Genomic DNA, 16,479 nt, shown 5'->3' with positions numbered 1-16,479 from the left:
CTATCCAAAACTGTTAATCCTGAAATATTTACTGTCAATAGTTTCAGTTCAGTTCAGAGTTTATTATGTATAAACATAGGCCGTTATCTTCATTTATTCCTAGAAAGGGGTTATTAAAATGGCTCTTATCCGATAAATTAGTAATCATGTAGCTTCAAAATGAGATGAACATACAATAGTAGAAAGTATTTTATATATTGTATATTACATGCATAATTACACTTCTTCTGAGGAAGCAGTATACCCTTTGAAAAATCCCTTACAACAAGATATTTACTGGACCTACATATTTTACACCTGTAAGGAGCCACAATTAAGTTAACAGGAACAGGCTGAAAGATGATGTCCTCTTCTGCCCTTCCCCAGGTCATCCCCTTATTCACTGTGTATGGATCATCCCGTCTCCTCCCCATGTAGGTACTGTCCAAGATTATGGTAAATGTTAACCAGGGAGTTGCTCTTAAGGATTTGAAAGTATAATGTGAAAGACTGAATTCCTTGTTAAGAGCAGCCCCTAGTTACCATTTATCTTGAATAAAGCCTGTACTCCTGCAACCCTTAACAATTATTAAGGTTAGCAAGAAGACAGTGAGGGAATACAAATTCCTGCAACCAACTCCTTAACCATGGTTAAGAAGTCAGGCTTGGGAGCATTATGCCTTCATCATTATTTTCTTACAAGTTTACCATATTTCTAATTCTAGTCCATAAAAAGATATGACACCCCAGATATGGATACTGATGTTTCTAAGAATGGCTATGATGGTTGCAGAGCTTTTTTTCTAGGAAAAGAGGTGGTGAGACTCAGTGGTGGAACTCAAGACCGCACAATGACGTCACTTTGGGTCAGCTGGAACAAGGGGGAAGTTTTCAAAAGTTTATCTTGATGGGATAGGCAAAAAGTTTTGCTCAAAATATTATTAAAACTCATTACAATGTAAATTCTTATTTACTAATTATCATTTCATTATAAATACACTTGCAGCATACTGACAATAAGCAGAAGCCCTTCCGATTAAGAATTTCTCACTGGCCCCTCAAAGGATAATTTTAACCAATCTTTTGGGTACACTGGTATCTAATTAAGAACTTTTCTATTGAAAAATCGATTAAACATTTGAGTAACTAAAGATTCAACTGTTCATTCATTCAATGATCTAGCTCTGAAACTAGAATACTACATATTTGAGAAACTGCATTTGTTAGATGTACAAAAGGTTAATCTTAACCACTAGATGGCACTCTATTTCAAATTTCAATCAGTATTCCAATCCAGTCAATTTTTTTTAAAAAGTTAACATGACTGTACAAAAAACCTCAAGCACTTCAGTTAGCATAGCCAGTTATTTGCCTGCAACAGTATAATTTCACTATAAGAAGAAACTAAGATATTCCACAATTACATTTTCAGTTATCTTCTGCACACAATATACTTTTAAGCACTGAATACTACTGTAAAATTGAGAACAGAATGATCAGTGTTTCATAAATCTGCATGAATTTACTCAATTTAGATTTATTCAAGAATTACATTTCTACCTCAGATCAAAAGACATAAAATATAGTTCAAGCTTTTGTCGGTGGGGGACAGCAAAAATAAAGAAGCAGGGGGAGGCGGGGATCGGCAATGATTTTCAGCCTAGTTGATAAATTTCAGATGCTTTGCTGGAGCCTGAACCAAAGGGCACAAGCCTCAAATCTCCATCCTGCTAATGAAATTAAATATTAACTACATTATCTTTTGGCATTATCTTTTGATACAGGTTATGGAATGATAAACTAAACTATACCCTGGGTTTCTTGGATGATTTTAAATAGCTCTGCTTTAATTTACTAACTACCTAAAAACCAATCACATGGTAATATACAAACATTAAATCATGGATCAAGTGTGACTATTTCGCTTGTTTGTCCAGTGTTGACATTTCAATGTCCAGATACAGTTTGCTTCGGATGTTAAATGTTTCTACTTTCCTTTCCAGTGGCTTTGCACAGGAAAACCACATCAGGAAAACTTGGCTGTACTAGCAATGTTTGTTTTAAAGTCACTGGGTAACTAGTTCTCCTTATATTTTTGGAAGCCACCACTAAACTAACTCGTGAAATAAGAATGTAGCATTTTTCCCTTTACAGAAAACCCAAGGCACCTGTTGACTCATTCAAATCAAGGGCAGAGTCAAAGATGAAACACAAACGTATAGGTTGTAAATCCTGTATTCTTTAGACAGAGGGAAAAACCCACTCACCACTCCAAAAAACTGACACAAGTTCACCCTGTGATTTATACAAAGTTCCATATAATCTCCACCAAATCTGAACTTCACTAATTAGAAGATTGGGGTTATTCCTAAAGAAAAGGATTTTTATTAAGATTATAGTTATACTCGTTTGGGATCTTGTTAAGCAATACAAACTATTTATTAGTAGAAATATAAATTTGTCAGAAGAACTTCAAGAAACATGGATAAATAAAAGTTAGGATTCTCTGGCTCCTAGAAAAATCCCACAGGCTACAGAAAAGTGCCTTTTCATATAAACCTTGAGACAACTGCCCATTTTCAGACCCTAGCAGCCACCTTAAACTAAATGGCTAACACTGGGACAGTTTACACCAACTCAGTGATTTCATGCTTTCAGAAATTTCTTTCCAAAATAATTTTCAGACTTTGTGGATACTGAAGACCTGCTAGAAAAGAAGCAAGATTTTTTTAAAAGGCTCATACCAAATAGAGTACTTGAAATGAAAGCTTTCACGTAACTCTGTGCTACATACATCCTGAATGTTAAAAAAAAATAAAACAAATTCCGTGATAGAATTGTTACATGCTGGACTCTGTCTGCATTAGGCATAACATACGGTTGCACATCGTTATTTTGCATAAACTATTCTGCAAGCAATTGGCAAAGAGTCATATGGGGCTAGACCCATATTAATTAATGCCCATTAACTATTACCTAGAAATTCTGTTAAACAGGGGCAGAATGGCCATTTAACATGGACACATTTCCTGATAGGTCACTGCCCTAGAGGGCACTGGAGGCCAGGAACAAGCAGGGCCAAGCCCCAGCAACTCTGCCTGAATCTTAGGGCTTGCTTGGCCCCGATCCCTCATCAGCCACAGCTATTTGTGTCAGCTCACCCACTGTCTCCCTCTGCTCTGCTTCCAGGTCAGGGGATGATGCAGTGGGTGAGCTGAGTGGCCCTAAAGCACTGGGGTGTAGCATAGTAGGGGCAACTTAGTTTGACTTGCTCCAGGGCCCTTTCACTTCTCAGGCCACTCTTGTATTAAACCTTGTGTCTAGCTTCTGAGATATCGCCATCAATTGCCCACACATTTTCACATGAAACCTAAAGTTCTCAGAATACTGAATTCTGTATCCAGCAGCAAGCACCACACTCATCATATGAAATACTCATCCTCTGTTATAAGTGTGTGTGGGGGGGGGATGTCATACCAAAGCAAAAGGTAGGAGGAAGGCATGTTTGATCCAACTGCCTCTTATATGTGGTACATGCCCAAATTATTTATGAAGTTAACATGCATCTCTGTTTACAATGCTGATGATGCTTGATCTGCTCTTCTATTTATTAACTCTCTAAATGTTTTGTAGTATAGGATATCATGAGAGTAAAATAAAATGCTAGTAGTACTGAAATCATAGATATCTGGCAGAATTACACAATATTTTTAAAATAAATGACAGTAGTTTTTTAATTTTATCTCCGCACAAATTATCATGAACTAGAGTCCACTTATTCAAATGCAATACAGTGACTCAAATGCAATGCGGGCAGACCACATAGGAGATAGTGGGGGGAAAACTAGCTAGCAATGCCAAGTTTTACTAAGTTAATCCACAACATCTGAAGAGGTAAACTTTAGTCCACAGAAATATACAGTGAAATAAAATTGTTAGCCTTTAAAGTGTAATAAACAACTTAAATAAAAATAAATAATATTTTTGCTGCAACATTGTTACCACTTTGGGAAAATAGTTTTGGAATGTCATTTAGTGGATAGTGCTGGATTCGGCCAGGAACAATATGGGTTAAAATCCTTAGCTATGAAGCTCACTCGGCTGACCAGCTAAATCACTTTCTCAGGCTTATTTGCCTCACACAATCAGTTACAGGAGAAAATAAGAATAATATTTATGCTACACTGATTTGTTTCAAAAAATCCATTAAAAAGGATAAATTTAGAAAAACAAAGGATTCTTATCTTTTAACTAATAGCTTCTTTATTCAATATATGAGGCTGAATCCTTTTCGGTCCTGGCCCCAGCCTGGTGGAACGCTCTGTCTAATGAGACCAGGGCTCCGCAGGATTTATTGTCTTTTCACTGGGCCTGTAAGACAGAGCTGTTCTGCCAGGCGTATAGCTGATGCTAGGTGGAATCCCCCCAATCCAGTCGAGCATGGTCTGTGCCCTCCCCACTAGCGACATCCTCCATTTGTTGAGCTCCACTGTAAATGCTCTGGTGAAGGTGAAAGGGAGGTGCCTAGTGTATGCATATAGTGCATTTTATTATGCTGCTAAGTATACGTGTATGTATATATATATATATGTATTTTAAATGTTAGGATGTTTATATATTTATAATTTTAAACTGTGTAATTGTTAGATGTATTTTAAATGTATGTAAATTGTAATCCGCCCAGAGCCTGCTGGTGTGGGGAGGGTGGAATATAAATCTAATAAATTAAATTAAATCTGTTCTGCTGGAGTAAGACAGGTGGTGGTGTTTAGTGGTTAGAGTGTGAGACTAGGGCCTGGGAAACTCCAATACTGCCATGGAAGCTTGCTGGATCACACTGGGCCACTCACTCTCTCAGCCTAACCTACCTCACAAGGTTGTTACTGTGAGGGGAAAATGGAGGAGTTATAAGCCGTTGGAGAGAAAAGCAGGATATAAACACTTGAATAAACGTATGCTCCTGTGCAATTCCAATCTAATCCCGTTACATCAATTCAGCCTAAAACTGCAGTGCAAGTGATATAAAAGTGAAACACATGAATATTTAAATTGTGTGGGGACCCATTTTCCAGCAAACCTGTGCCGGAGTTATACACAGGGCTTTTTTTCAGGGGGAACGCTGGGAACCAAGTTCAGGAACCTCTTGAAAATGGTCACATGGCTAGTGGCCCCCACCAATCTAAACTCCCCTCTGTCTAGAGATCAGGGGGCGGGGACACCAACCATGTGACCATTTTCTCTGCTGGCAACCCACTGAGTTCCACCACCTCTTTTCCTAGGAAAAAAGCCCTGGTTATACGACTTCATTCCAAATAAACATAAAACTGCTCCTCCGTTCAAAATAATTCTTCCACAAAATGCCTGATGGCCTAATACTCTGTGTAAGGCAGTTTCATAAAGGAAAATGAGCTATTACAGAAAAAAGATCAAGCCTATCCTTCCCCCAGATAGTTTTCTCTAGCCCCCACCCGGGAAGCATTCTCCGTACAGTTCAAACTCGCGTTTGCAATCCTAGTCGTCCTACTGCATTATTCATAGTTGCACACACAACACACAGCTATCCGCCTTGAGTTTCATCAAGAAAGGCGGACTATAATGAAGTAAACAAATACAAATAAATAATTGAGAACCAGGCGTCCTGAACGTCGCCGAGAAGCGGAAGGGAGCCCGTTTTCAATTGCAGCTGAACGTGACGTTCGCGTTACAAACGTCACGTAGAAAATGCACGACTCGGGTTCAGCAGCCCGTGTATGTGTGACACTCTGCGTAAAAAAGGATTTGAAGCAGCGCCTTCCGCAACCCACCGTCCCAGTAAGAATGACCGAACAAACAAGAAAAGGTCAGCGGGCGACGTCCTGTGTACGGAGAGTGGAAATCCCAGCTACTCGGGGGCGCCCCCAGAAAATGGGTCCGGGCGGCTTCTTCCCGCCCAGCCTCTCACCATGGTGGCGACTCTGCTCCTGCCGCCGCCGGGTCGTGTCGCGGCCACCAGTCCCACCCGGAGCGCCCACAGCCACCCCAGCCTCGCGCCGCCTGACATGGGCTTCAGAGCGCTCCCCGCTGCCCTGCGGCCGGCAAGCGCCTGCGCAGCCACAGCCACGAGGGAGAGAAGCGGCAAGGCCGCTCCCCGCCCCTCCTGCCCCCACCCCGGTCGTGGAGAAGCCGCGTTGGGAGCGCCAAAGGCCGAGCGTTTTGCGTGTGCGGTTGGCGAGCGGAGCCCGAGCTGCGTGCCTTCGCCCGTGGGATGCCTCCCGACTCTTGCGTAGGACGGTGAGGCCTGCGCTTTTGTCTGATTTATCCGTTTGCAATCATTCATCAGAACTTCAGTCGGGAGGAAAATATTCCTCCCTCCCCCACCCCCCTTCTTCAACACCACCACCACCCATTAGCAGCTTCACTCTACGAAAGTGTCCTCCGGGAACACCTACGGCCACCTTTCTTCCTCACTTCAGGTAGCAGTGGCTCCATATGTATATAGCTACTACCCCTCTCAATGGAATGATTTTCATCCCACCCCACCAAACCCCCTGAACCATATTCATTTCATTTTTGAAACAGCAGTGCCTGAAGAGAGCCGGCTAAACACATTGAGAAGGGAAGAAGTCCCATCCTCTTCGTTACTACAGGACGCAGCCCAGGTGGCAGCTTCCCCTTCTCCCGCAGCTACTCAAGACTACAGAAATCTCTACCATTCCAGCACAGTGTGCTAGCTAATTTGTACAGGGAAATGCAGGTGGTTTGTAACACTTGTACACAAGCTTCTCTGTATCCCAGCCATGATCACTGGATTGTCTTGTTTCATTCTGTTGTCCACCACAGGAGACCAGTGAAGAGGAGGAGAACAAAAAAGAGGCCGCTCTTGGGCATGAATTAGTTTATTGTGATAGCGGTATCTAAAATGATGCAGAAATTGTAACTCTCCTGTAACCATTCTGAGAATTTTTTCCTACTGATGCTCTGTATTAGCAATCTTTGTTTCTGTTCCTTAATTTGGCAAGACTAGTTAAAACACAACATCAAAACAATAACCACAATACTATACACATTTACACACATGCTGAAAGTTGTATCTAAAAATTGCTAAAGATTAAAATGTTTAATCATGTGTTTTCTGCACTTTTAAGAGGCTAAATATATTACAACTTCAGTGCATGAATTAATGTCATGTTCTCTGCCATTACAGAAACACACTCAGATGCTTTTAACAGCAACATTATATTGAGATTAAGGCACCATAATTATGACAGTGTTAATGACTGCCTAGTCCAAATGCTAATATCAAGACCACACCTGAATACAGCTCTTACTTGCATTTTTTAAAGGATGCATTTGTAAGAATGTATCTGAGATGAAAAATCAGTGGCAAACATTCAGGGAGCTTTCCAAGACCAGTGTCTTAATTCAAATCTTACTGCATCATAAACATGCAACTGCAGACACTTGGCAAGACACAGAAATTTCATGCAGTTTTCTACCATATGAAGCAGTCATCCATTCACTAGACATCATCAAATAACCACAGACAGACTATTTTTCTTATCTACAACAGGCATAGGTATTTTTCTTCAGAAAATTCTCCCATCTCCACTTTATGAAGTTTCCAATTATTTCTTTTCACAGCTGCTCCATAAGTCATTTTTACTGTGTGATGTTCTGTGTGTTTGAACATGGGGGGGGGAACACTAAAAGGTTTGAGTTCATGAGAAATCACAGTCTGTTCACTGTACAATTTTATGCAGCTTAACTTGTTCTCAAAGCATCAAGTTCTCAGGTTGCATATTATTCCTGATGCTCTTGATCATGACCAGGTATTAGCCACCGGATGCTTTCAGTCCGAACAGTAGCATACATGATGAAACTGATAAGAAACAGTAAAGAGAATAAAAGAAGCCAGTCTATTCCTTTAGTTAGAGTGCTAGGCAGAGGACCTTCTTGATCTTCCTCAGTGACCACCACATCAGTCTTCGGCTCTATTCCTGGAAGAAATAGCCATTTATTAATTTTTTTTTTAAAAATGATACCACTGGTGTTTGCGTGCAAGTATTTCCTGTTTCATTTAGACTGAAGCAATTGCATTATTTAGCACCTGCCTGACATCAACCCAGCTTTGTAGATTTTAAAAGACAAACCATTCCCCCTGTCCCAGGACTACATTAGAGAAACAAATCCAAAAGGAGTAATTGTGCTAGCCTAATAAAGACAAAGCAACAATTATTACGGCATCCATGTAAAGGTCTAAATTGGAGATAGTCATATTTTCTATACCATCACTATAAATATCTAAGAACAAATGTTATACCTTGAGAATTTATTGTGACATATGCTTTTAGGGGCCAGCATCACTCTATCAGATGCATGAAGATATTGCATTCAATTGGGAGATAAATACAAATACAGAACTATCACAAATTAAGATATTTATAAAGTCCTTAGATTAACATTTGTGTATTATGGCTTGGATTCACTAAAGAACTTTCACAGAAAGGAGGGGATGATTTTCACCCATTTTTCTTCCTGCTGCAAATGTCCAACTCTCCCATCCTGCTGTTCTTGGGAACCCCCTTCCCCAAGAGCAGCATTTGGGAAAGTGCATTCTGGGCTGCAGCAGAAAGAAGACACACTCTATAGATGGAACTCCCTTTTGTCAGTGGAAGTTACTGATGAATCCAAGACTACTACTACTTTTCCCCATGCCTATCAGTGACCAGGCTCAATTCAAGGTATTGGCTTGGAGTATTCAAGGTATTGGCTAACACATACAAAGCCCTTCATGGCCTGCAGGACTGCCTCTCTCCCACCTCAGCAACTTTGCTCATCTGAACACAGCCTTCTGCAGGTGCCACTCTGCAAATGGGCAAAATCAACAATGGCCTATACACAGGCATTCGTTGTTGTGGCCCCCTCCTTATGGAATGGCCCGACTGATGAGGTCAGGAGGGCCCCCACTCTCCTGGCTTTCCACAAACAGTGCAAAACTGAATTATTCTGGAGGGTTTTTTTTACACAGGCAGAAGGGTTATACTGTAAAGAAATGGTTCAGAGAGATGCTTTGGTTAAGGAATGGGGCTGTGGACTATACTACTGTGTACTTGCTGGGTAGTTTCTGTGTCATTCAATATTCCATGTTTAATTGCTTATACACTGTTTCAGCTATGTATTAGATTTCTGATTGTATTCAAATTTCAGTAATCTAGACCCTATTGCATTGTTATTGAATGTCCAAGCCATTGATTGTATTGACTCACATGGTGTAATCCACCTTGAGTCTCAGTGAGAAATGTGGACTATAAATAAATAAATAAAGCTTAAAATATCAAATTCCTACTTTACTAATAGCTCCTGTAATGAATGTTACTAATTCAATTGTTCATTCTTCAACTTCAAAGATAGAAAGCAAAAAAATATCACACAGGCAAGTTCCTCCAGTCTTGCTTAGTCTTAATAAAGATTGGAAGAGACACTAGGATAGGCAATAGTTCATTGCTATTTCTTATCTTCCATGAGGCAGTAAAAGAGACGAGAAATTGAGTAAGTCTGTTTTTATCTTTCAGTACATTGTCAACTATTCTATCCTCAAGTTCTAAAAATAAATTTATTTCATATGCTGAAGATAACACCATAAGGAGAAAGGTAAGAAGCAGCCAGACACCCTCTCTATTATACCAAGAACCAACTAAGGTCCCTTTCTCCAGCTTCCAATTCCAATTCCAATTAATGAAACCATCAGAAGGAAGGCAAAAAATTATATGACGACTCCTGGATCCAGCTCAAACATGAATCCCCTTGGTCCAGGGAAGCAGATTCTGCACTGCTCAGGCTTAGCCCTGCCCCTGTCCCTTTGGATGTCCAGCTGCCAGCGGAAGAGCCCCCTGGCCTTGACTCACTGCAGCAGTCAGCAAAGAAGCAGCCCAACAGTTGTGAGCAAAAGGCAGGCCCCTGTCCAGAGCCAACCACCCCATCACCTCAAGGAGCAACAGGGTAACCCTGTGGCATGGTCCAGAGGTGGCCACATGGGCAAGACATGAATCTTCCCCATGCAAAAGATGGAGCTACCCCAAAGCTGACTTTGACCCTGCTGCCCAGGGAAGTAGAGGAGTGACAGCTCTCACCCTACAGGCTGCCTCTCTCTTGAGGCAGTAGCGAGCAGCGGGGCAAAGGCAAGACAGAGACCAATCCCACCCCACACTCCAATCAAGACCACAGAGTTCACAAGAGGGAGGGGACAGACAGGCTGGGGCTTCGCTAAAATAGGGCTCCAACCCCTGGCCTTTGGATTGGTCCCGATGCTGGGGCAGTATTCCAGACAGGGAATAAAAGAAAGCTCCAGAAGCCAGGCTAGGGAAGAGAAGACACAGAAAGAACATACTCCAGGATACAACCCTACAAGGAGCTACTGAGGCAGGCAAGCATGGTGCAACCCAGCCCCCATTCTCCCGTATCTAGGGCCTGAGAGGGAACCCTGTAGGGTTTTAAACAGGAAGCCAGGAAAGCAGGTGGCCAGGAGATGAGCCCCATGCACCGACAACCACATCCCTCCAAGGATTTTTAAAAAATTGTCATTTCTATTGTCTTTTAAGTCTCATGAGCACTTGGGGTGCCATTTTTGGCTGAAAAATTGTACAGAAATATACAGAAGTTTGTGTTTCCTCTCTGTATAACAAAGGAGAAAAGAGATAACTGGTGATAATTATCCTCTTCTTATACTGACCTCCCAATTAGTCAACAAAGCCATATTCGGAATCCATAGGGACATACTAGATATTCTTAATTCCTACTACCAGATGAGCTAGAACAGTGATGGCGAACCTTTTTGAGTCCGAGTGCCCAAACTGCAACACAAAACCAACTTATTTATTTCAAAGTGCCAAGACTGCAATTAAACCTGAATACTGAGGTTTTAGTTTAGCAAAAACAACTCATACAGTTGTCCAAGCTAATTAACATCTCTCTCTCACTCACTCATGAGCCACGAACGAAAATAAAGCAAGTTAAATGAAAGCTGTTTGCCTTTCTTTACACTAGCAGCGTCTTGCAAGCACTCTCTCACTCACTTAGGAGACACGATGCAAGTAAAGCAAGTTAAATGAAAGTTGCTTGCCTTTCTTTACACCAGCAGCATCTTGCAAGCACTCTCTCTCTTACTCACTTAGGAGACACGATGCAAGTAAAGCAAGTTAAATGAAAGCTGCTTGCCTTTCTTTACACTAGCAGCGTCTTGCAAGCACTCACTCACTCACTCACTCACTCACTCACTCACTCACTCACTCACTCAGGAGACACAATGCAAGTAAAGCAAGTTAAATGAAAGCTGCTTGCCTTTCTTTACACCAGCAGCGTCTTGCAAGCACTCTCACTCAACTCAGGAGTCACGATGCAAGTAAAGCAAGTTAAATAAAAGCTGCTTGCCTTTCTTTACACCAGCAGCGTCTTGCAAGCACTCTCTCACTCACTTAGGAGTCACGAATGGAAGTAAAGCAAGTTAAATGAAAGCTGCTTGCCCTCCTTTAGAAAGCCAGGTCCAGCAGCCTGGCTGCTGCCTCCGCTTCCTGCTGCTAAAGAGACTGGCAGCAGGGAGGCAGCATCGAGGAAAAGAAATCACGTGGGCAGGGCCAAAACCCACGTGATCGCTTTTCAATGCTAGGGGAACTCCATTGCAGCACGTTCCCCCTCCAAATGAGCCCTGGACTTAGTGATCCGGCAACATGGCTCGCGTGCCCACAGAGAGGGCTCCGTGTGCCGGCTGTGGCACACGTGCCATAGGTTCGCCATTGCTGAGCTAGAAGATACCTAAGCTCTCTTACAGCCTGATCCTATATGCATTTTCTCAGGAGGGTCCCACTGGTTCAATGACTCTTATTCCCAAGTAAATGCATGTTAAGGACTGCAGTCTCATTCTGGCTTCCCCATAATCTCACATCTCTTGAGCAAGCCACAAAAGAGTTTCCACATCAACACATCATGGTTTCTTGTGATCATAAAACAAACTAATATAGGCCTAAATGGAACTTTTCTGGAACTTAACTTTACAGCCTTGTGTTAAATACAACAAACTTTACAGATAATGGGAAATGGTGGCTATGGTGTTGAAACAGACATGGGAGACTCGGTCAAATCCTCATTCTGCCATAAAACTTATTGGGACCATGAAGCTTTATTGGTTAGCCTTAGACAAGTTAATCTGCCTCACAGAGTTGAAGTGTGGATAAAAAGGAGATATACCCCGAATTCCTTTAAGGAAATATAGGATAATAATAACAATCATACCTGTCTGATTAAAGATGAAGGCTTTCAGTGTATCCAGGGTTCGATCTGTATGGTTAAACCTTGCCATAGGCTTAGCCCCTTGGAAAAGAAGGATATTAGGAACAGCTACAGTTCCAAATCTGGTTGACAAACTGTGAAGGAGTAAGATTACAGGAGAAAAGTCAGCTTTACAAAATAAATCTCTCTTTTAACCTCATAGCAAAATAACAGCTATTAATTTTAGTTAAATTATTAAGTGACTTCAGCAGGCAAGTAAGTGGGCAGTGGGCAAAGACATGTATTTTCATTTTGGTCACTTCTATTTTAAACTCTATTATGTGCTCAAGAAATTGTACAGTATAAGATGAAATAGGCAGAATGCATCACTGAAACACACTAGTGAGTTTCTACTCAGCATTAAGCAACCTACATTTTGAAGAACATGTTTAGTGATTTATTAACCACTAATCAAAAGTACTTCTTTTAAGCTAAGAAACTTAAGGACAGAAATCTTTCGAGTAAAACCATAAGCTGAAGGCCAGAAGATGTTTTCCACCTTCACATATTCTGTCAACATATGCTAAAAGTATAGGTTCATTAATATAGAAGACAAACGGCAAAAGCAGTAGCAAACAAGTTCTGAAAGGACAGAAAACGAGGCATTACCTGCTATGTTGTGAGGCATCCAAAGCCAAGAAATGTAGAGTTGGGAATGCTCGGGGCAAAGAATTAAAATGAGGAGCCAAATTGGCAGAAAAACGGCACCAAGGGGTATAAAACAGCACTAAGGTACAATCACTGCCATTTGGATTTAAGAATTCCATTAAATCCTATAAGGAAACAAAACATTAAACACATATTTGTCATTATGTGTTGCTCAAACCAATTCTTGAGGACAGTGTACTTCAACAAGAGTTTTGTTTCCAATTCAATTGTACAGTGATCATAAACAATGTGTTAACAAAGTTTTAACCCTCACTGCATTAACAGACTCAGGATATATTTTTTGCAATTAATAACCAATCTATTATCTTGAAAAGCATCAGCACTGCCTATTCTCTCCCAGAAACCAAAGCACAACCTACAAAGTAGGGTTAAAAAAAAGTATTAGCGTTTTTAAGAAAGGGGCTATCATCTATAAAGAAAATTTAAATGCCATAGGAACACTTTGTAAACCCAATAAGGGGAAATCTAGATCCCACCAAGTTTCAGAGTAGGAATGTGTCTTGCTGCCAAAATCTACTAATGCAGCACCCATTTATATATGATGATATACTACCAAGTGAGCTAAAGCTACCCTGCTGTCAATCCAGTACAAAACCCAGGAAGAAAGCAGGAAGTTTGACATAGGAAAAATATAGTAGCACATCTTATATAGCACTGTGGCTCTGATCTGTGGATACTTAAATCTGGAGACTGGAGCCATGAACAGACAAGCCAGATCTTCCTACATACCTGAAAAATGCCTCAGGTTTGTAGAAAAATCTGAAATCTAAAAAAAATACATTGGAGTTAAAAAAAAAAATAAGAGGAAAGGTTGCCTGGGGTGGAAGGAGGAAAAGTGAAAACAAGGACAAAGGTGGGTGGGAAGGAGAAAAGGAAAAGGAAAAGGGGAAAAGCCATGAAGGGCACTGAAGGGAAAGAGGACATGGTGTGAGAGGGGAACATGGAAAACCCCCTGCAAGTCCTTGTGGGTCCCCCACTAATTATTTTTTAAGACAAATACAGAACAAATAGGAAAGTAGCAAAATGGAATAGGGGTGGTGATGGTCAGGGGTAATTTCACTTCCACCTCTCCTGGAAAACAGCTCTTCTGCCAATGAGAGCTAGCGGATTGCTCAGCTAGTGTTGGTTGAAAATCCATTTGGAAGCTGCTAAGGGAGGCAGCAAGGAAATTGCTGGCTGTTGAAACTTGTTCTGATACATTGAAACATCCTCTAATTAACCACAATAGATACAAATTTTAAAATCATTCACTCTAGTGTTCTATATTATAAATAATATTTTTCTTGTATTTGTTATAACCTGGCTGATTTGAAGTTGTTGGTTGAGGGGAAAACACACACACAACTCTTAACACTCACAACCATTGGGCCAAGTTTAATTAAATGGAGGCAGTCTATGTGGGAAGTAAACTAAGTTCCCTTTCCCCAATAACTCTCAACAGTAGCTACATGAAGGAATATAGAGAGCTGGCTGCCTGTCTGGTGGAGCCTCTGGGAAGAGGAGACCCAGTGTGGATTTGGGTTAGGGTTCTCTGCCTGAAATTAGAGGTTAGACAGGTAGTGTGTTGTGTGACAGTCCTTAATTGCCTGGGACAACCAAAACCTGTATAAAGAGGTTTATGGTGGGCGGCAGTGTGTAAGGAGGTCTCGGGGGACTTTTCAAATCATGAAAACTCAAACATATTGAGGTGGATTCCAACAATAATTTTTACTTCTGTTAGCAAAACAAAACATTCCTGCCTCTTCCCTCCTACTGCAGCCCACTGATCTCTCCAAAATGCTCCTGGGTGACAAACAAATCGCCAGAACAGCAAAACAAGACACATCAGAGGCCTGCAGCTGGCAAAATCTCCCCATCCTTTCTAATCATGGAAATAATAATCAGGATCTAACCCATTATCCTGGATTAATGATGCACATCTTAGGTCCAACAGCAGACAATACTAGATACTCCAGAGAAAGCACTTTATAAAAAAAGCAATATATACTTTTTAACATATTCTACAGAGTGTTCAATTTTAGATCAACTAAAGGTTAAAACGAGCGGTCTCCATGTTCATTCTTACTGCTATATCTTAATTTGGTCTAATGCTTCTATACAGATCATTTCTATTTATCTTAACTATTATGCCAAAGTTTCCGTATCTTGCATTCTAACTCATCATTAATATTTAACCATTTCCCATCTTATCAGATCCTAACCTTATATTCAATCTATAACAATATATCAGTATACTATCTTATTCAGATTTCTAAAACTAAAACATTTTATTCTTTTGTGAGTAAAATAATCCCCCCATTTCTCTTTGAATTCTCTCATTGGTCTTCTGTTTAAATAGCTTGTCAGTTTTACCATCACTGCATATTCTGCCATCTTATCTTTCCAGATTTCCCTAGTTGGGCATTCTTCTTCCTTCCATCTGGTTGCAAATACCACCCCTGCCGCCGTCAGTAAATATCTAAATAGTTCATGTAATTTTCTGTCTACATTTTCTGGTAGTATTCCCAACAGCATAGTTTGTGGATTCATGGCGAACTCAAATTTTAAAATCTTTTGCATCTCAGCATGTATTTCTTTACAGAAACTTTTGCTTACTTTTTAACATTTTCATGGCACTTTACACATTTTTTTAGTACTCTTTCCAACAACCGGTCAAGTAGGTCAACAACAACATTCAATTTATATACTGCCGTTCAGGACAACTAACACCCACTCAGAGCAGTTTACAAAGTGTGTTATCATTATCCTCACAACAATCACTCAGTGAGGTGGGTGGGGCCGAGAGAGCTATAACCAACCAAGGTCACTCAGCTGGCTTCAAGCAGAGGAGTGGGGAATCAAACCCGGTTCTCCAGATTAGAATCCTGCCGTTCTTAACCACTACACCGAACTGTTTTATCCCCACACTGCAACATAAGGAAGCCTACTGAATTTATGGCAGACTCCAGATTTCAACAGGCTGTGGTACATTAGTCATTGATAAACTAAAACTTTCCTCCCAAGTTTACTTGTAGTTTCTAAGTATTATGTTTTAGAGAATTAAGCAATCTCTAATAAGAAAGTGTCGAAGAGTTTTCAGTTGAATTTAACCTCAGTGAAAAATTGTAGTTTCAGAATAAAATATGGAACATTTGCTCAAAGAGAGTGGTAGAAGACATTGTAAGAGATAAAAATTCAAATCCAGTAACACTTTTAAGACCAACAAAATTATCCTGGGAGTAAGTTTTCATGAATTAAAGCTCACTTTGTCAGATACTATTGGACTCAAATTTTGTTCTACTACTACAGACTAACACAGTGAACCATGTGGCTGAAGAAATTTGTTAGGCTTAAAAAACTAATATAGAAAAAATACAACATATTCTCTCTTTCCTCCTAAATAATGTTGTTCAGTCATATCTATCAGAATACAAGTTGTAACTTCTGTAATGCTTACAAGAACACTCCCCCACTGGACAAAAACGAAAACCCAATATTCATAAAATAAAACAAGGTGACTCATTTAAGAGAAAAGTAGACATTAATCACAGT

General features: G+C 40.5%; 2 protein-coding genes across 2 annotated transcripts in view; both read right to left on the bottom strand.

Moving 5' to 3' along the window:
• The window catches only part of PCBD2 (pterin-4 alpha-carbinolamine dehydratase 2), a 56,513-nt gene extending 50,449 nt beyond the window's left edge, over positions 1–6,064 (bottom strand). The window contains exon 1 of the mRNA XM_054978515.1: positions 5,921–6,064. Within this exon, the coding sequence (XP_054834490.1) occupies positions 5,921–6,019 (99 nt within the window). The 5' untranslated portion in view covers positions 6,020–6,064. The remainder of the gene's footprint in view (positions 1–5,920) is intronic.
• Positions 6,065–6,838: 774 nt separating this feature from the next.
• The window catches only part of TXNDC15 (thioredoxin domain containing 15), a 28,725-nt gene continuing 19,084 nt past the window's right edge, over positions 6,839–16,479 (bottom strand). Inside the window, exons 4-6 of the mRNA XM_054975986.1 lie at positions 12,889–13,052; positions 12,244–12,374; positions 6,839–7,955 (exon numbers count right to left, since the gene is read on the bottom strand). Of these exons, the coding sequence (XP_054831961.1) occupies positions 7,759–7,955; positions 12,244–12,374; positions 12,889–13,052 (492 nt within the window). The 3' untranslated portion in view covers positions 6,839–7,758. The remainder of the gene's footprint in view (positions 7,956–12,243; positions 12,375–12,888; positions 13,053–16,479) is intronic.

This window comes from Eublepharis macularius, chromosome 4, assembly GCF_028583425.1.
Source record: "Eublepharis macularius isolate TG4126 chromosome 4, MPM_Emac_v1.0, whole genome shotgun sequence".
NCBI lineage: Eukaryota > Metazoa > Chordata > Lepidosauria > Squamata > Eublepharidae > Eublepharis > Eublepharis macularius.
Note: the sequence above shows the minus strand (reverse complement) of the source record. Positions and strands in the feature narration are given on the sequence as shown.